Source organism: Geotrypetes seraphini, chromosome 10, assembly GCF_902459505.1.
Source record: "Geotrypetes seraphini chromosome 10, aGeoSer1.1, whole genome shotgun sequence".
Classification (NCBI taxonomy): domain Eukaryota; kingdom Metazoa; phylum Chordata; class Amphibia; order Gymnophiona; family Dermophiidae; genus Geotrypetes; species Geotrypetes seraphini.
Genome location: NC_047093.1, coordinates 24,843,622 through 24,865,308, shown reverse-complemented (window position 1 = coordinate 24,865,308; position 21,687 = coordinate 24,843,622). Strand labels below are relative to the sequence as shown.

The window sequence follows — 21,687 nt, the reverse complement described above, 5'->3', positions numbered from 1 at the left end:
CACCCTCCCTGCCACATGCACTTATGCGTGCGCAACCCCTTTCCTTTCCCCGTGCCTTTTTAACTTTCTTGGCGCGAGCAGCATCACTGACTCGCCGCCCGCGTCAGCTCTCCCTCTGATGTCATTTCCTAGGCGTGGGATCAGCAGGCTGGAGTTGCTGCTTGCGCCGGCGAAGAGCTAGGGGGGGAGTGAAGGCATGTGCATGGCAGGGGGAAGAGTAAGAAGGAGTGGGGGAGGGGCAGAGAGGAGGATGGGTGCCAGCAACCCCCCCCCCCCCCAAAGACAGTGCCCTGGGCAAACTGTCCCCTTTACTATGCCACTGTCATTACCTGCTTTATGTTCTAACATTTTTATTGAAGGAAGAAAGTAAAAATACAGTTATATAACATAGAAAAAAATATTCATTACAAATAATTTCACAACTCTGAGACTTTCATTCTATATATTCTATGAAATACTATCATGCCTCCAAAAAGTTTCATACGACAGACCCTATTCCCCTCTTTCACCCCCTCCCCCTTTTCCTTTCTCCCCTTCCCTCCTGGATGGAAAGTGACATAGATTGCCAGGTCATGGAATACAATGAAGGTATGAAAAACTTCAATGTAAATCATTAAGAATCAAACTTCATGCTCTAGGTGACAGTTTTTGAATATAGGGGTCCCAAATTTGCATAAAGAGACGAGTTCGTCTAGGACAGGGGTAGGCAATTCTGGTCCTCGAGAGCTGAAGCCAGGCCAGGTTTTCAGGATATCCACAATGAATGTGTATGAGATGGATTTCCATGCACTGCCTCCTTGAGATGCAAATCTATCTCATGCATATTTATTGTGGATATCCTGAAAACCTGACCTGGCTCCAGCTCTCGCCGACCGGAATTGCCTACCCCTGGTCTAGGAGATCGACAAACCTCTCAAACCTCAAATAAAAGTACACGATGTAATTGGTTCTTCCAATGCCAAAAACTGGGAGGTTCTGTCTGCAACCAATACTGTAATGTGACATAATCAAGCTCGAGAAATGGCCATCGACATGGCAAATGAGGTTCAACGTGGGTAAGTGTAAAGTGATGCATGTTGGTAAAAAAAATCTCATGCATGAATACAGGATGTCCGGGGCGGTACTTGGAGAAACCTCCCAGGAAAGAGACTTGGGAGTTCTGATCGACGAGTTGATGAAGCCATCTGTGCAATGTGCGGTGGCGGCGAAAAGGGCGAACAGAATGCTAGGAATGATAAAGAAGGGGATCACAAACAGATCAGAGAAGATTATCATGCCGCTGTACTGGACCATGGTGTGCCCTCACCTGGAGTACTGTGTCCAGCACTGGTAGCCGTACATGAAGAAGGACGCGGTACTTCTCAAAAAGATCCAGAAAAGAGCAACTAAAATGGTTAAGGGGCTGGAAGAGTTGCCGTACAGTGAGAGATACTTGGAGAAACTGGGCCTCTTCTCCCTTGAAAAGAGGAGACTGAGAGGGGACATGATCAAAACATTCAAGATACTGAAGGGAATAGACTTAGTAGATAAAGACAGATTGTTCACCCTCTCCAAGGTAGAGAGAACGAGAGGGCACGCTCTAAAGTTAAAAGGGGATAGATTCCGTACAAACGTAAGGAAGTTCTTCTTCATCCAGAGAGTGGTAGAAATCTGGAACGCTCTTCCGGAAGCCGCTCTAGGGGAAAACACCTTCCAGGGATTAAAGCCAAAGTTGAACAAATTCCTGCTGAACCAGAACGTATGCAGTTAGGGCTAGTCTCAGTTAGGGCGCTAGTCTTTGACCAGAGGGCCACCACGTGAGCGTACTGCTGGGCAGGATGGACCACTGGTCTGACTCAGCAGCGGCAATTATGTTCTTATGACTCGCCATACATGCTTTAAAATGTCTACTTCCCAGCATGTGCTTTTGCTCAGGATCTGCTCTTCACATGTCCGTGCTGTATTCATGCAGTGTGAATGAATGTAGACAGTTTTGATAAATGTCTGCTTCAGTTTTATTAAAACACACTCACCGTTGTGAATCAAAAGATGGAGAAGCTTTCAAAAATCATTCAAATACTACTCTCACCAATAAAATAAAAAAAATCAGATTGCAAAGGGTGGTGGAGGGAATCTTAATTTTGCTTTTTCTTTACCAACCAAACTATCTTTTTTTTTAATGTTTTGCTGGTTCAGTAGTTAAAGACCTTGGAAAAATTCCCAAATTCCTGTTCTGAACTAAGAACTGAGGCAGGAGAAAAGCTTATGGGATGCCTTATTAAACATTCAAGGTCACTGCTTGAGTAAAAATGTAATTGGATTTGAGACTCCATATGCTTTGAGATTCTTTTGACATCCCTAATGAACGGTACAAGGTTCCACTTGCTCCAAATGGAATCAATCTTAGCATTAAAGGGTCTGCTGAAAATCCACTAGCATGACTTCAGAAAGGTAAAATACAGTATGTTTATTTTTAGGTTGTTTATTATTTCATGATATACCGCCTAATCCAACGTGTGAATCGAAGCAGTTTGCATAAATAAAAAACCCTGAAATATTCAGGAAAGGAACTCCAATAAAAAAACAGGAAAGCACACATTTACACTAACCCTCTCTTTTTCAAAGCTGCGCTTAGCAGCTGGCACCGCGATAACTGCCCCGAAGCCCATAGGGATCTAAAGGGCTTCAGGGCTTTTGCCGCACAGCAGCTGCATTCGCGGCTTTATAAAAGAGGGGGTAAGAGAGGTCATACTAAAAAAAAGATTAAAATTCCATTGGCTTTAAAGTTAAAAAATTAGCAGTAATATTATAACTCGCGAATCTTCTGATCTTCCAAGGCTGTAAACTAGAATCAGAAAATAAGTTGAAAAAAAACAAAAAAAAACCTACAGGCTTGATTATCCAGCGTAAACTGTCAGAAAACTAAAAATTATGTGCTAATTTGACTTTCACTGGATATCAATAGCCATATAAAAGTTCAAACTATCACGCTGATGCAGTTTTTATATCACTATGGGGATTCTCAGAACGCCACCCTGTCCAGACAGGAACAGCATGGCAGCACTCTTCCCTGATTCAACCCAAAATTGTGATATCTTTTTTGCTTTTATGTTTTTTTTTTGTTTGGTTTTATATATTTTTATCTTAATTTCATATAAATATTAACGTATCAATTTCTAAACCAAACAATTTCTAAAACCAAACAAAAAAAACTATAAAAGCAAAAACGATATCACAATTTTGGGTTGCCACGCTGTTCCTGTCTGGACAGGGTGGCGTTCTGAGAATCCCCATAGTGAAATAAAAACTGCATCGGCGTGATAGCTTGAACTTTTGTATAGAGAAAAGTAAAAAGTCAGATAATATGGAAAACAATGGTAACCCCTCAAACAATAGACAATCTATTAAAAATGTTTAAGAAATATTATAGAAAAAGAGTAAAACCCACCGTGCTGCAGAATCTCACCAGTACAAGTAGGGCCCCAGGTCACGACAATGCTGTTTTGCAGTAAAAGCAGGGCATGGATGCCCTTACTCTATAATTACACATGCAACAAAGCAATGCCCCAAATCCACCTGTGAGCAGCCCATGATCCACACATTTCCACGCCCCTTTTTGGACTTGTGGGTAAAATTTAGGCATAGATTCCACACCTAAATTTACACATATAACTTTTTTTTTTATAGAACTAGAATGGTGCACTTTTGTGCCAGATGAAATTTTATAGGGGTCATTTATGTCTTGATTTCATAAAATTTTATAACATTTTCAAAAGGATTTTTAAAAATGTAAACCCTGTTTTACGTGTCTAAAAGAACTTTTATAAAATTAATCCATTGTTTTCATGTAACATAGTAACATAGTAGATGACGGCAGATAAAGACCCTGAATGGTCCATCAAGCCTGCCCAACCTGATTCAATTTAATTTTTTTTTCTTCTTAGCTATTTCTGGTGTAAAAGTATGCTTTTATATGACCCATGTTTATGCATCTTTGGGGGCAGGCAGAGTCATGAGGTACAAGTTTAGATTGTAAAAGATGCAACTATGGCCCAGATTCACAAACAAGTTGCCTTATTTTAGGCCATGGCAGGCTCCTAGATTGTGCCTGCCGGCACCTAAAGTAAGTGGTTTAATTGGATTTAAGTGGCATAATAATTGGTTGCAACATTAAAACCCAATTAAACCCTCATTTAAAAAACAATAGCCACCGCTATGCAGCCTCTGGGACTGGTACCTAAGTCTCTGGTGGCTAGTGGTGCATAGTGATACTAGAGCCCGGAAGTGGGCGTGTTTAGGGGTGGAGCCACACTTTAACATCGCTATACACTGCTGGCCACGATTCTGACAGAACCCTGTCAAACCCTGGCCTACATTTCCAGTGCCTGGAGCCCCCGCTCACCGTGATTGACACGTGGCAGGCACCAGTTCCAGAATCAGCCCCTATGTGCATCTTCTCTTTAGGGGGCAACTTCTCCAAATGGGTTAATTTTGTGCAGTGGCGTAGCGAGGGTGCTGTGGTGCCCCTCCCCTGCCCTCTTCTCTGTTCCCACCCCCATCCGCTCCTTCTCGCCCCCCTCCTGTCGCGTGCATGCACCCCTTCCCTTCCCCCATACCTCTATAATGTCCCCGGCGTGAGCAGCAACCCCAACTGGTTGCTCCCACCAGCATCGGCTCTTCCTCTGATGTCACTTCCTTGGTGCTGGTCCAGGAAGTGACATCAGAGGAAGAGCTGATGCTGGCAAGCGGCAGGTTGGAGTTGCTACTCTCGCTGGGAACACTAAAGAGGTATGGGGAAGGGAAAAGCTGTGCACGGTAGTGGGGGGGGGAAGGGAAGGAATGGGGATGGTGGACAGGAGAACAGGTCCAGCATCCCCCCCACCCTTACTACACCACTGGTTTTGTGCTTATTGACAGAAGTGAGCCTCACTCCTAAGCCAAGGCATGTAGAATATGATCTCAGCCCTCAAATTTCCTGCTAATTTTCCTGGTAAAACTTGCATTATGTCAAAGAGAGCTTTTCTCTGGAATCTGAAAGATGTATCATGTATAGGCAACCCATCCCTATCTTAGAAAATTCCTTTTGATCAAGCCTGTGACACCTCAAACAATGGGAAACATTTCTGTATCTTCCGGCCTCATTTTCATGAGCTCAGACTGAATTTTATGGCACCTGAGGATCTTCCCTCTCTCCACACAATTCACACTTGGAACTGACACCTCTATGATTAATACAAAACAGAATTTGGGATAAGAAAACTCTAGTTTTGAACGTAAGGATCAAAAATGACTTTATAGAAATACAGTATAATGACCCCTATCCGAAAGACTAGGTTGGTAAATACCTATAATCAGGATAATAACATGTGCTTAGAGATGGGTAGCCTTGACAAATATTTGAAGGTAAGTGAAATTCATAATCTTTTAAAAAAAACATTTGATCAAACACCGTGAAGTCACAATTTGAAAGCATTTTTCAGCACATTATCACATATGCAATGATTGGGTGGTGGGTCTCGCTATAGGGGTTTTAGCCCTTGGTAAGGCTACACATTAGAGAATGACACGGTGACAAAATTCATCACCGTTCCCGTCCCTGCGGATAACCGCGGAAAATAATCCCATGTCATTTTCTAGTGTCTATTTCAACCTCAATCCTTCTACACCAGCATTCTTCAAAGCACAGCTTGCGGGTCAGTGGTTGTGGCCATTCATACTCTGATTCTTATGTGAGCCAAGAATAATGAAGCCATTGTGACATCCCTGATGTGATTGGCTCTTAGGCACTGGTGGAATGAGGCATTATGACATCACAATATCTGCTCTGGATACCAGAGACTGTCATTGTGTAGTGTCTGTTTCAACCTCAGTCCTTCTACACCAGCATTCTTCAAAGCAAAGCTTGCGGGTCAGTGGTTGTGGCCATTCATACTCTGATTCTTCCCTCTCTCCTTAAAGAATGACATGAAGATGGTTTCCCGCGGTTATCCATGGGGACGGGAACGGTGATGAATTTTGTCACCGTGTCATTCTCTACTACACATCTCTAGGCACATGGGGTCGTTATACTGTATACCTCTATGAGTAATGCCTTTCTGGTGTTCTTCTTGTTTCCCACTATGTCTGGATTTCTTGCATGCAGGGGTTGTTTTTTTTTTTAAGGCTTTCACAATTTTATTTAGAAAATAAACAATACAGAACCTGCTGCAAGCAATAAGAGAATTAATCCATGCGGGCTTTCAGCAGCTTGGTTGTAATTTTGTCCTCTTCAATGACATATACAATTACACCCATGCCAGACGTGGCATCTCTACTGCATTCAGCATTGTCTGGGAAATGGTTTCAAATAGGTCATCAGGCTCCGTGTCTGGCTCCCAGAGGGACTCGCACACTTCCGTACATTTGCTCTGAGCACGTTCCACACACAAAGTCTTCTGTAACCATAGGACAGCATATCGGATCCAGCGAGCATATGAAAGGTTCATAAGTATAGGGATGTAGTCCAGCAATAACAGGTTCAATGTAATAAGAATACCCCATCTATGAGACAAACTTGGTTTTTTCTGTTACATAGAGCGTTATGGACCCCTATTAGGTTGCAAAAATTAGATAGTTCTTTGTCTAATAGATGCTGGCATTGTCATTTAGAAGCAGGAACTTTAGATCATTTATTGTTTCATTGCCCATATATTATGAATTTTTGGAAATCAATTTGGGACCAAATTAATAATTTATTAGAGAACCCAGTGGCATTATCTTATGATACTGTGATATTTGGTATGGAAATGAGAGCAAAAAGTCAGATTTCTGCTAACAACAATAAATTACTACTAATAATGACTGGGGTTGCCATTCAGTAAATTACATATAATTGGAAGGATTGGAGGAGATTAAATTATAACTTTTGGTGGAATTCTTTATGCCATATCTATAAAATGGAAAGATTTATTGCTTTACAAAGGGGTTACTTTAAGAAGTTTCAGGATGTGTGGAAACCATTAACAAAATATTGTAAGGATTAAGTAAAATTATTTCCCTTTTAATTATCAGTTCAGGATATAGGGAGGGGGGTATTTTTATTATTACATATATTATATAATAATGGAAGATATGGATGGGAGGGATGGGAAAGGGGAAGGGATAAAAATTTATATAATGTACCAATGATTGTTTATAAGTGATATATTTATTGTTACTGTGAATGAATATATTTTACACTTAATGTAATTTTGAAAATGAATAAAGAATATAAAAAAAAAAAATAAGGATACCCAAATAAAAAATGGGAAAGTGATAGTATAGTGGAACCAAAATACAATTACTGAGGAAGTATCAATCAAAATTGTGAGAATACAAAATTACTTCCTAATGAACTGTCTAATTGTTCCAGGTTCTGACGCGTTTGGCCAAACGATTGTGATCTAATGTTCGCTTTGAGACTTCTGTGTGGGTTCTCTGAGGAAGCCTGGTCTGGCCAAACGCGTCAGAACCTGGAACAATTAGACACCCAAGATGAGTACAAAGAATTGTTTATGACACTTTGAGGAGTTGGAATTGTAATCCATATAGTATAACACTTAAAGTGCGATGATTGAACAAGCAAAGATTTTCTCCAGGGGGAAAACCCCGGCGTGATCTTTTTACTACCAGTTGATTGGTTCTGAGCACTTTGAACTTAGTTTAATTATTTGTCTATAAACACAGAAAGAGTGGGTTTTTTGTATTTTGTATCAATGTAATAAGGACTAAACCATCTCTCGTACAACAGATTGGACACCATGCTCATGAAAGTCTGGGATTTGATCTGCCGACCTTCCCTCAGTTCATAAAAAAGCTTTTTTACCTGAAACATATTTCTCATTATTTGTATGCTCTCTGTAAAAAAGTTTGAGGGATTGTTCATATTTCAGTATATTTTTAAGGGTTGATATGTAGGGGGAAAAGTTATCAATACAGGCTACCATTAAGATGTTTTATTTTATCATTTACTGATGCTATTTAATGCAGAGAGACCTATTTACTGAGGTTAAAATAACCCATTTCAATGGTAGCTGATGTTGATAACTTCTTCCCTTAATGCTTTCCAGGGGATTTGGAGTCACTGATTGGTAATTAGCAAGAACAATACCTTGTAGAATCTGTGTAGGCAAACGTACTTGTTTCTTCTTTGAAGTTGCTGACATAAAGTAGTAGGCATTGCTCAGGTCAATGCATTTATTAAGCTGAAGCTATCGCAACACGACGGATGTCCATTAAAGCAAAGAAGAAACAATGATTCGTTTACTTACAATTTACAAGGCAAAATCTATGCGTCCAAGCAAACGAACAAACAAAAATGGAATAGTCTTAAACTAGCAACCGTTTTTCAATTGCTTTCTGGGTTTTCACTCTTAAATCTTAATAATTGTGTTCACAAAGCAGAACGAAAGCGACCCCTCTTTGTATGCTGATTTGCCATTAGTGAGCAAACAAAACAAAACTGCAGATCTGTACAAGACGTAGGCAAAATTTATTGTGACAAAATAATTATATGCAAACCCTTTTACCAATCAAGGGACCCGACACGGTCCGTGTTTCGGACAAACCTTTGTCAGGGGTCCATGGTAAAAATGGGATAACAGAAAAAAGTCACAAAAAATTGTAGAGTAGCAGCAAAGGATTGGCCACGTCGGGATTCACCGACTACAATGAACAATGGCGATGGTTCATTGTAGTTGGTGAATCCCGACGTGGCCAATCCTTTGCTGCTACTCTACAATTTTTTGTGACTTTTTTCTGTTATCCCATTTTTACCATGGACCCCTGACGAAGGTTTGTCCGAAACACGGACCGTGTCGGGTCCCTTGATTGGTAAAAGGGTTTGCATATAATTATTTTGTCACAATAAATTTTGCCTACGTCTTGTACAGATCTGCAGTTTTGTTTTGCTTGCTCTCGGTTGGTTTTTTACTGCAGTTTAGGTTGGGACCACCCTTTTCTCCTTGTTTTGTTGATTTGCCATTAGTGCAATAAAGTCCTGTAATGTGGAGGGTCAACACAAAGGGCCTTATTCTATAAACGGCACCTACGAAAATGGCACCCACCACCTATCATTCAAAGTTAGGCGTCTTTTGTAGAATCGTGTTAGAGTCGAGTTAGCTGCCAGTAGGCGTCTACAACTTAGGCGCTGGTATATTAGGCCAGGCTTTTCTTAGTTTGAAATACTAGCACCTGACCTAATCCATTCCCAAACCCTGCCCCTAACCACACCTTCTTTTCAGGTAGGCACCTCGGTGTCGACGCCTACTGCAAGGTAGTAGGCACCTACCAAATTAGGCACCTACTGGCTAATTAATTTTTAAAAAATTGCATTTTAATCAATTTTTAATGGTGCTTTCAATTATGAGCGCCAATTAACCAATGATAAAAAAAATTAAGGTAGGCGCCGGCATTGGTAAATACCACTTCTGGAATCGGGGCCCGAAAGCCTCCGGTAACATACAAATAATGAAGACATGGATTGATGTCCATCATTTTAGAAGAGGGAAAAACAAACCAGGGTACTAATTTAATTTCTTATCCACATTTATTGATTTGTTAACAGTAACCAAACACAATGTACGACCTTTATAAAACAAGAAACAGAAGATGGATCCGTTTTGATGTTCCGGAGTGTGACGGGGCAGGGGACAGAGATGCTGAAATTTTCTTACATTACGTTGTGGTGTATGTACAATTGCTTAACTCTCAACCCGGGTCCTCTCTTTAAATAAACAGAAGGATCGTAACCTAGAAATAAGTTCCCGCTACCGTCTTCTTTATTTGGCATTCCCAGTTTCCATAATAAGATAGTAGTAATGGGAGAATTATCCAAGTGTTACTTGGCACATAGATCACAATTCCATGGCGATGGTGAACCAAGTAGATTTAGGAGGGATGTTCATATGTACAAAGGCTGAGAAGTCTTGTGTTTTCGTAAGCTTAACTAGTTTGAGAGAAACTGGTATCAAAAACTGTAGTCACCCTCAGTTGTCGGGTAAGAGGGATCTTAAGAAAGAAATCTTCGCTGGATTTCCATCATTTGCAGTGTTTTTCGCTTTTTAAAAATTTTTTTGCTGCAAGGTTGGACAGACAGTACTGTCATGAAGTATAAATCCAGAGAGCGGATGAGATCGAATGCATTCTAAGTTTTGCCAGTTCACAGCAGTAGCATTCCACTGAGGTTAGTCGTCGACGTTTTGTTTTTTTTTTTTTTTAATTTTAAAAAAGATATCCTAATTATTTGAGAAGCCACTCATTAACTAAAAGGAAAAAAAAAACAACAAGAACTAGATTTAGTAAAGATGAAATGCTGAGGGTGTTTGCTGTAAAAGAAAGAAGTGGTTAAAAGGGAAAATTCTATAGCAACAGCTTGGGGGGGGAAACCAAATCATTGCTAAGGGCTCCTTAACGCGCGGAATAGCGCACCCTAAATTGCCATGCGCGCTAGCCGCTTCTGCCTCCTGTTGAGGAGGTGGTGGATTTTCGGCTAGCGCGCACTCTAGCGTGCGCTAATCCGGTGCATGCGTTAAAAATGCTAGCGCGCCTTTGTAAAAGGAGCCCTGAATGGCATGCTCAGAGATACAATGTTAGAAATGAATCCACAGAGCGCATCGAGACATCAAGCATTTGTGTGCAACAACAGCATGTCAAGAGAATGGATGCGCATTCATGCCAAGGTTTCATCTTGAACAGTTATCCCAAAACAGGAAGCTTCCTGACAAGGCACGAAGGCTTCTGCAAGTCTTACTGGACTAGAGCATTAAAACAACAAATCAGTGCCCTCCCTCCCTCGATGTGTTAAATTAATCAGTCGAAACACTTCATTAGCAGTAGAATACTTTTTGGGGTATTATAAAGCTCTGAAGACGCTCCATTTTGCTTCTGGTTTGGTCCTAGCTCTCTTGAAGCTGCCAAAATATTCTTCAGGAAGGCAGAATCAGCTGTATGGGGATCTCGTTTGGATGCGTTACTTCCTTGGCACCCCATACGCTGGCAGCTGGGGTAATGGGATGCTTTATGCCAGAGCCGTGGCTGCGAAACCCTCATAGCAAAACTTACCTCTGTATTGCAGCTTCTGTGCCCTGTTATTTGGACAGTCTTTCCCCTGTAAACTAAAGTTGATATTGGTACGGATACAGCGGTTGTTGAGAGGCTGGACGGGCCTGAAATTGTCACTCATGCTTAGAAATATCTGCGATGGCTGATTCTGGCTGAGCAGTCGCAGCGAATGCATCTGTGGACAACAAGGAAAATTATACAAATTATACAATTCCATAAGTCATACAAGGTGCCTCAATAACAGACATCAATATGCCAAATAAACCAAACCAGACCATCGAATGCTTCTGTGACCAGCACTCAAGAGTCATCACTCCTTCTCCCTCAACCAAACTCAGACCCTATATTTCATTTTACAGAACAAATGCCTTTTCAGCAGTTTCCCGGGGCGGTCTGCCAACCTCTGCCCCTCCCCCTACTATGCCACTGAGCACAATGCAGTGTTCTGCAAGAGTGTGCACTGTTTGCAAAGAGTAAACACTACTCACAACAGAGTGTGTAATAATACAAAAAAATGGATAAAAAAAGTGTGTTTGCACAATTCACTAGAGTGTACACTACTGACGACACATGAAAGAGCATTAATTTTTATGTTTTTTGGTTGCTTGTTTTCATTTGCCAATGATATGAAGTGACACGGGAGATGCCATTCATGTTTCCCATGTGGTTTCAAACCCATCACCAACCCCCTCTTCTATTAAACTGCGCTAGCAGTTTTTAGTGCAGAGAGCCATGCTGAATGGCCCACGCTGTTCCCGATTCTCATAGGAACTCTATGAGCGTCGTGAGCAGCATGGGCCATTCAGCGCGGCTCCCCACGCTAGAAACCGCTAGCGCAGTTTCATAGAAGAGGCCCTAGGTTTCCAAGTTTCCACGTTTCTTTATTCTTTGATGTACCATTTATCAAACAGGTACCTCAACGGTTTACAATGGAAAGAGACTAAAAAAATTTTAAAATAAAAAATAAAAACATATCTAAAATAAAAGGTAGGAAAATAATAAAAGAGGGATGCATAACAGACTGACATACTGGAAAGAAAACGGGAGGAGGAGCATGGTTAGTTGATAAATACATCGAGATTAAAAATAAAAATAAAGGGAGGAAAGTGGTGGAAGGGGAAAATGCAATATGGTAGGGCTCGCTTCAAAAGAAGCATTTTTTTTTTTTTGTGAAGTCCATCATGGAGCTACGTTGATTCTATTTGAAAGAAATTAGATCAGAGGTTGTAAGCATCGCTACCAAGTATACATTCGCTGTTCCTTCTTTGAAGAGGATTATTTTTTTTTTTTGCACCATATGGACGGATAGGCAAAGGCTCTATATATCGTATATGTTCAAAAAGCATAAGCATGGTTTTGCAGATGAATATATATTGACATCAGTATTTTCAGATGATAAAAATCGAAGTGGTATACCTGCATCCTTGTTATATAGACTGGCTTGTTCATTATTATCCAACTCGCTGTTTCATAACAAGGTGGAATAGTCATTGAGCCATCATAAGTGATGAAACTGGAGGTTTCTGGATAAAGTTCTTCTATGTTAAGTCCCTGCAGTAAGTATGCATCATCTGAGGAATAGAAACGGTGTCAAAATGGATGAGAGACCACAAGTTAAAACTGAATCAAGACAAAACCAAATTCTTACTTCTGGAAAAAAAAACACAAACCCCACCAACCATAACAAACCTAGAAATAGACTCCATCACATACCCCATACAACCCAACCTAAAACTTCTGGGAATAATGATAGGCAAAGGCTGCACACTGCGACTTCAAATCAGCAAAACAATCCAGAAGGCAACCTAAGGCAAATCCGAAAATACTTCAACAAAGAGCAGTTCAAACTCTTGGTACAAGCGCTAATCCTAGGACTCCAGGACTACTGTAAACATCCTATACCTGTCATGCCCAACCCACATGCTAAAACAATTACAAACAGTCCAAAATACAGCTCTTAGACTGATTTACTCGCTTAAAAAAATATGACCTTATTACCACCGCTTTCCGAGATTAACACGGACTCCCAGTACAAGCACGCATACAATACAAATTCTACTTCACCCTATTCATTGCACTAAATGGAAATGGACCGAGCTATCTGAGCAACGGCCTCATCAGGAAAAACACATCCAGACCAAGGAGAACTCATGCACACTTTACCCAACCCCCAATCAAAGGCATACAAAGCAAAAAAAAAAAAAAAAAATAAGACGGACTTTTAGCCACCAGAGGAGCGAAACTAGATCGCCACCTCTCCAATCTGCTGACTATGACACCCAACTACAAAACACTCAGGAAAGAACTTAAAACTTTTCTATTCAAGAAATTTGGCAAATGATCTAACAAAACCTGATCGACCCTCCACAGATCCCGACGCATACTACATCTATTAACCATGTATTCTCCCTGGGAATGCCCAGGTCAACTCTTGTAAACCGCCTAGAACTGAAAGGTATTGGCGGAATAGAAGACACCAATGTAATGTAATTTTAATGAGGAATAATTACAAAGAAATGACTCAAAAACAGAGCTATCCACCTAAATTATACATCGATTAACTCAGCGGTAGCAATTTTTAAAGTCTACCTTGGGACAAAATCTATGGATTCCTTTTACCTCTATCAGAATGATACAGTATTTCTTATTTTGGTCCATTTTGCTTTGCAAATGAAACAAAAATATAGAACAATATTTTTTTCATTGTATTTCATTTACTTATGGCTGGCAATCTCTCCCTCCACCCCCTGAAAATAGTGGCACGGATAGGGTTACCAGACGTCTGGATTTTTTCCGACATGTCCTCCTTTTGAGGACATGTCTGGGAGTCCGGACGGCTTTTCAAAACCCGGCATTTTGTCCGGGTTTTGAAAAACTTTCCTTCGGGCAGGAGGGCATCTGCACATGCTCAGTTATGACATGATGAGGTAACGCGCACGATGAGAGCAGGTAGCGAGGGGGCGGGGGGGGGGGCGGCTGGATCAGGTGTGGGATTGGGGGCATGATGGGGAGGAACTGGCGTGTGGCGGGGCATGAATGGGTGGGCCTGGGGGCAGGTCTAGGAGTCTGGATCTTCCAGACAGAAAATCTAGTAACCTTAGGCATGGAGGAGTAGCCTAATGGTGTTTAAATGGGGCAGGTATGAACCCAATCACTCTCGTCCCACTAGTGCCTTATGCCACAATGGTCCCAGCCTTAGGGATTACTCCTGCCTCATCTAAATCCCAGGGACACGCAATGTAAGGAGAGGGAGAGAGGAGCCCAGACCTAGTAGCATTTCTTTTTAAAAATTTGTTTATTTCATTGGGCATCTCTCCTGCCGCGGGTCGCGGCAGTTCGGGGGGTGGGGATCGCGATCGCGGCAGGAGATATGAGCCATCTCTCCTGCCGCGATCGTTGCGGGGGGATGAGGTGGGCAGATTGCCAGGGCTGTTGAGCTGGTCTCGGCAGCCGCGATCAGCTCAGCGGCCCGTATTCGGAACTTATTCTGTTTTGACTTGGTCTAAGTCAAAACGTATCAGTTCCGACTAGGCAACCTGTTAAAGGTTTTGGTTATATTTGCTGTACGACTAAGTCTGGGTCAGCCCACTTCTTGACCTATCCCCTCCTCTAAAAATGTCTCTTTTCGTTCTAGGTTTTTAGAGGCAGTGGAAAGGCTTAAGCTGGTTTTAGATACGTCTAAAACCAGCTTTGATTATCGGTACTTGGACGATCTGACTCTTTGATCGTCCAAGTACCGATTTAGGTCACTTTTGGGATGTTTTTTAAAATTATGAGCCCCTTTGCCTATAACTATAAAGCTCTAGGACCTCACAATGCAAGTGTTAAGAGCCTTAGCCAATAGGGAGAGGAGGAGATAGTGGATGTTATGGATGGGCAGACTGGATGGGCCATTTGGCCTTTATCTGCCATCATGTTTCTATATTTTATGTTTCTTTCAAGAACTATTCCTTAGAGATCCCAAGTGAAGTAGGTGAAAAAAAACAAAAAAACCTCCTTACTTTTATATGTTATCCTTGTGATGGTGTCTCGGTTCAGCATACGATTTAGGAATGGGTTAGAAGAGTCTGTTACCTAGAAGAGAAAATCCCCATAAAATGGTATTGTATTTAAAGAAGTATTTTTATAAAGACAAGAATAAAACTTTACACGGAAAAGAGAATGCTAAAAATTCTTCATGTTAGAAGTGACGCTTTAGTCACAGTGGTTCTGACAGAGTATGACAATGACCCCTGTCTGCCCCCCCTCCAAGAATAAAAATGCGTGCCTAATATCTAACATCTTGTATATCAAAAGTATCATAATTCAGCATCTAATTTACTCATTCACCATTCATATCTTTTGTTTCATGAGTAAATCAAGGAAAATTTTTGTTGTTTACTTGCAATTACATCACTTTCTTTTCCAGAGATTAAAAAAAAAAAAGAAGATTTGACATCGATATGTGAACATTTCATAAGAAAGAACTGAATATATTAAACGCTACTTCATTGAGGTATTGGAAATACAAGAAAAATTCCCTACCTCTCCTTACAAGGGTTTATTATTTACCTATGAAGTCTCAAGAAATTCAGGATCGTGACCAGCAAGAAGGTCCTTTGGATGTTTCTGTACTTTTGGAGAAATCCGACACAGAAGTAGCTTTTCCAGCTACTTTATTGTTGACTGTAGCGTTATCTCCAGATAAAGATTGGATTCTTAAATTGTTCTTTAAAAATAGAACTAAGGACTTTCTGGGGTTTAAAATACAGATTTTCCCCAACGTTTCGAGAGAAACGTAGAAGAGGAGACGAGAACTTCTAATGTTGAAACCAGGGGTGACCCAATTAGGGGGTATCTTCTTTTTACGGTACCCTTGCAAGTGTATTATCAGATACCGTTCTTTTAAATATGTGTTTGTAGATCCTTCTCATTTAATTTTCTCTCCCTAAAACGCTTGGAAAAGGATGGTGTAACAACAACTACTGTATGGAACGAATAAGTTCTTTATTTCAGCAGCAGATATACATATCTTTATTATAAATATTATACTTCATTAATTGCTCTTTTTTCTACTTCTTGGATCACTTATGAGGAATTGAGTGTAATTAAGGAATGTATTATTATTTTTATTTAATGAATTCTGTTTAATTTGTTATGTCTTAGATTATGCTTTCTGTACAAGATGTAAAGCTTGGAACATAATTTTGAAAAGTTAATAAAATATAAATAAAAAAAGAAAGAACTGAATATTTCATGGGGTGTCCTAATTTTTTCACCTGACTGTATATGTAGGGTTACCAGATTTTATTATTGTAAAATCCAGATACAGGGCCCCACCCCCCAGGCCTGCCCAGTCCCGCCCCTTCCGCCCTAGTCATGCCTGGTTCCGCCCCAAGCCACACCCCCTCAACCTGTTCTCATGTTCAGGCGCGATGCGATGATGTCACACGCATGTGTGCATGCACGTGACATCACCGACTTGCATGCGCGCATGCGCAGATGCCCTCCCGACGTGGCCCCAAACTGGAAGCTTTACAAAACCCAGACAAAGTGCCGGGATTTGAAAAGCCGTCTGGACATGTCCTCTAAAATGAGGAGCTGTCGGGGTAAATCTGAACTTCTGGTAACCCTAGGCATTTGCCGGCTCTTGGACCGCTCTCTTTTTTGAAAATGAGCCCTGAAGCCTCTACTGCAGTACAGTTGCTAGGTATAATAGTGAACTGGGTGAGGGTTGCTTTTGGCAGACCTCTTCCTTTTCAGACTTGTCTGCTTTTGACCGGGTGACACAACCTCCAGTCCAGTGAAACTGTTTTGTTTTTTTTAATTTTTCAAAAACTGGTTGCAATTTCTTTTGCATGCTTACCTTAATAAATATAGAAACTACCACCAAACCATTGGGGCTTCTAGCAGCTTCTGTGACGTTGGTATATAACTCATGGTTATAGTGGATTAACTGGACCTAAAGAAAAGGACAGAAGGGTTAAAATGGGAGATTTCTGCCGCATTTCGTAAGCGCTCACGAAAATCAGATTTTAAGTTTCACCCGGTGACCACCCCCCACCTCCCCAGCAAAAGAACAGGAGAGAAACTTGTCTTGTTATTTGGACGAGACAAGGCCCAAAAGGCAGAATAGTCATTCATAACACTGCAGCCACACTACAGGAAAGCCTTGGTAGAAATCGCTGCTCTTTGCTTTGGCCTGTATCTTGTGGAAAATGATGATGGCGAGAAAACGTGCCAAATCCGTAGACGCCAGGCAGTTAGGAACTTTATTTCCTTCTTTATTACTGGCACAAATCATGCTTGTAGTTTTCTATACTAAATTCAAATTTTGAAAACAGGAGCAAACAGCTTTTAAAGGGAATGCCGGGGATATTAAATTTTAACACATTCTCTTAGGAATGTGACAATTCTCCTACTACCCAGAACAAAATCTCTCTTTGTTTTTTTTTTTTGTCCTTTTTCTTTTATGATGACAGGGTTCCCAGACCCTGGGATCCTACAGCTAGATGGGTTTTCAGGATATGTACAATGAATATGCATTAGACAAATTTGCATATACAGAGGCTCGAGTGTATGCAAACTTTTTCATCGTCATTCTGGATATCTTGACTGTTGTGGGGTCCTCAGGACGGGTTTCGGATACACTGACTTACGAGGACACTGGCTATACGGTACCACAGTTTGTGAGATGCTCAAAGCCTAACACATGTGCTAGAGGTGTTTAGCACCAGACTGGCGCTGGCGTTATTGTGTGCGGAATGCTCCAAGACTGTAGCGCAGGAAACGGCGTGCACGCCAAACTTACTGCAAATTGTATTTAAATTTAGTCAGACAGATGTTAATGAGGTCTTTCGGTATTCCTTGCCAATGCTCAGAAAACAGCGCTGCAATGTGCAGAGGGATTTGACGGCCTCACATGCCAAAAATTAGCGCCGGGTCTGGGCCAGCATCAGGATGCAAGAGGAGACTGTTGCTGAACTTTTACGGATTAAAAACTACAGATTTGTCTTGGTTTACAAACAAAAGTAAGGTGTTGAGAGCAAACCTGAAAGTAAAAGTGTATAATGTCCTTTCACGTGGCCTTGCCACAATCCAGGTCAGCACTCAATTTCAAAAGCACAGTTCCTGAGTATTGCTTTAAATAATAATTTAAAAAACAGCATAAGGCATTTTACTTTGATAGAGCATCTGGACAAATAAGCTCTCACTCCCCATGCTCAATGGTCATGTGTATATTCTCTCTACCATACTGGCAGTGGCAACCTCCCCACCCTCTTCTCAGACCCCCCACCTCAACATGTTCCTTCCCCAGCCTCTCCTGCCGCGTGCTTCCCTTCCCTCGTACCTCTGTAACGTTCCTGGCGCGAGAAGCAACCCCCAAGCTGCTGTCACGCCAGGATCGGCTCTTCCTCTGATGTCACTTTCTAGATGCGGGTCCAGGAAGTGACATCAGAGGAAGAGCCAGGAACATTACAGAGGTACGGGGGAAGGGATGCGGCACACACATGCGGCAGTGGTGGGGGGCGGGAAAGGAGCAGGGGGTGGAGAGGATGGTGGGCGCTTACACCCTCACCAACATAGTGCCACTGCATATCGGTAGAGAGCACCAAAACGAACCAACCACTGCACATGTGTGGGAGAACTGCATTGCTATGGGCTGGTATTAGTGCGTGAAAAAATGCATGTATTCCAGCTACTTTGCATTCAGCTAGCGCAGTTAGAACCCATATCTAATTTGAATGCTATGAATGTCAAGCATTGGCGCACTGTTTTTCTGTGCTGCACCTAGAGTATAACATCTTTAATCAATTCCCTGGACTATACCATTATGGTCACTCCTAGAGGGGAAGTTCCAAAGCAGCTGGTTTAGTCCAGTCACTGCACTGTCAGTCTTGCTATGTCATCCATTGGTCAATGCTCCATAGTTATGTGTGCTCTTGTCGGCAGCCATTTCCATGTGTAAAATAAGTTTTGCATATGGTAATGTTTTATATAATTACACCACCATCCCTGCCAACATAGCAGTGAATTTTTATCATTTGAACAAAGGGAAAAAAAGGATTTATGAAAGCCAGCAGAATTTGAGGAAGTAGAGGAGTCGTATCATGCTGTGCTGTAAAACATTAATGATAGGATTTTATTAATGGACCATGGGAGGTTTAAGACAGTGGCATAGTAAGGGGGGCAGGGGGGATGGTTCGGCCCAGGTGCCATGTTGGTGGGGACGTCGGTGCCCCTCCTCCTCTTCCCACTCCTCCCCTTGCCACGCGTGCGCCCCCTTCCCTCCGTATCTCTAGTTGTTCCCTGCCACGAACAACAACTTCAACATTCTCCTCGTGACTGTGTCGTCCCTCCCGATGACATCACTTCCAGGTGCTGCGCGTAGGAAGTGGCATCAGAGGGAGAGCCGACGGGGCGGCGAGGAACACGTTGAAGCTCTTGTTGCTCGCAGCGGTGAACTAGAGGTATGGGGAAAGGGAAGGCAAGGGCGTGGGAGGGGCGCCTCTCACCCTTGCTACGCCACTGGCTAGAGACATTAATCTTCCCAAACGTTTCTATCTTCCTGCACCTTGTAGAGGAGCTTCATTGGCACTGCAGACTCCAGTTATGTGTGTGCTGACTGGCAAACGTTTTCAGAAGCAGAGAGAGAGCAGAACCCGAGGCTCAGGGTTTCCCCAATCTGTCCTGGTGATGCCATGGTCAGTTAGGTTTTCAGATGCTCCACAGTGAATATGCATGAGCCACATTTGCCAATACTGGGTGACTCAGTCTATGCAAATATAGCTCATGAATACCACTATGTAATTTCCTAAATGCTCATGCCTAAAAAGTATAGAAAATGTCTGTTATTTCCATAAAACTTTGCTTTTGTGACCAGGATAGTCAGATTTTGCAATTTACCTATTTAAAGCGTGAAAATACCAAATTCTCATTCTTATAAAGTCATAAAAAGCAACATATGAATCACAATTAACATGTATTTATATTGAAGGTAAACAAAGATGGCCACAGATTTAGAAGTGAGTAGTTTTTCGAGATCTGCAATTATAATAGTAAGTCACTTTCATGAATCAACCCCCAGACGTAGTCTCCCATCATGTTCTCATTATATTGTCCTTGGTAGCAGCGTCCTGGTGGAAGCGCTCACCTTGCCCCCTCTGAGTATGCTCCTGTGAGAGTTCTGTGTGCGTAGTATAACAGAATTGGTGCCAGCTTCCTGTGGTCTATCACACAGGCATGGCTGTGGAACAGCTAGTATCTGCTTCTGCCTCTTACTGTGTTGTCAAGGACATATCAGTCAACGTGACCAGCTGGAACTGAAATGAATTGAGCCGATGTAACGTGTATGAGGTCTTGCAAAAGTGTTCCGTGCCTAGCACTGCGGCAGGAGCTGCTGATTCATGGTCAGGTGGTCTACAAAGGATGATCTCACCCTTCTGGAACATTCTCAAAACTTTTCTGAAACTTCTGGGACATTCTTGGACTTTCCTGACACTACCCCCCCAAAAAACTCAGGAAGGACATACAAAACTCCTAAAACTAATGAATTATGCTCTATTGGAAACCATAGGAGGGACCTACCTAGGGTGTCAGGTCAAAAGCGCGCCGCTCTAAATTACTGTTTTTAGCGCTCCGATGGGGGGGCGTGGGGGGGAACCCCCCACTTTACTTAATAGACATCGCTCCGTGTTGTGGGGGGGTTGTAACCCCCCATATTTTACTGAAAACTTCACTTTTTCCCTGTTTTTAGGGAAAAAGTTCAGGTTACAGTAAAATGTGGAGGGTTACAACTCCCCAAACCCCCCATAACGCCGGCGCGATGTCTATTAAGTCAACTGGGGGGGTTCCCCAACAAAACCCCCCGTCGGAGCCCCTAAAAACTGTAATTTACAGCGGCGCAGCGGCGCGCGCTGTGCTCAATTGTCGGCGCGCGCTTTTGTCTTTCGCGCCGTTGTCTATGAACCCCTACCTAGACACTACCAGGTCTACCCACTGCACTCATACAGAGACCCGCTCATTCACTTAACACACAAACAACAAGAAAAAGGAAAAAAAGTAGAGAAAAAACTTCAGTTCATCTTCATGTGGCAAAAAACTCCACTTATAAACAACCTTTAAGCAAGATCCAAAATCAGTTCACTCAGCAGTGAGAAACAGTATAGGAGCCCTCGTAAGAACCACCTAAAAAAAACCTCTAGGACGCCAAATTACAAAACTTCAAAAAATGTGAGTAAAGCAAGCAGCATATATATGAGTCTCAAACACATATATGAGTCTCAAACAGTCCATGGTAAGCAGGAAAAACCAAACAAACACTTAGCTGCTTCAGATCTTTCAGTTAAGTACTTTCATTGACTTTGTACGTTCTTTTATGATCTTCTTTGACCTTTAATTGATCTCAACGAACGGAGATACAGTATCGATATGAATTTAAACATATGAACTGAAAACCTACTTTACCTAGATGAATTGCAAATCCAGTTTATTCAGCTGAGCAGATTAATTGATTGATTTTATAATGTTTGTTCATTGATTTTTTCATGGCTGTTCCTTATGGTTTTTTCATAGTTTTTGAATTTTCTGTTTTTTTATTTTTTTGGATTTTGGGGGATTTTTTCTAAAACAGTTTTATATTTTCCTTAT

The 21,687-nt window shown here is 41.8% G+C and overlaps 1 protein-coding gene across 1 annotated transcript in view; it reads right to left on the bottom strand.

Annotated features, from left to right (window-relative positions):
• Positions 1-10,161: 10,161 nt before the first annotated feature.
• The window catches only part of CA10 (carbonic anhydrase 10), a 596,370-nt gene continuing 584,844 nt past the window's right edge, over positions 10,162-21,687 (bottom strand). The window contains exons 6-10 of the mRNA XM_033961047.1: positions 16,904-16,999; positions 15,060-15,132; positions 12,475-12,629; positions 11,059-11,233; positions 10,162-10,259 (exon numbers count right to left, since the gene is read on the bottom strand). Of these exons, the coding sequence (XP_033816938.1) occupies positions 10,237-10,259; positions 11,059-11,233; positions 12,475-12,629; positions 15,060-15,132; positions 16,904-16,999 (522 nt within the window). The 3' untranslated portion in view covers positions 10,162-10,236. The remainder of the gene's footprint in view (positions 10,260-11,058; positions 11,234-12,474; positions 12,630-15,059; positions 15,133-16,903; positions 17,000-21,687) is intronic.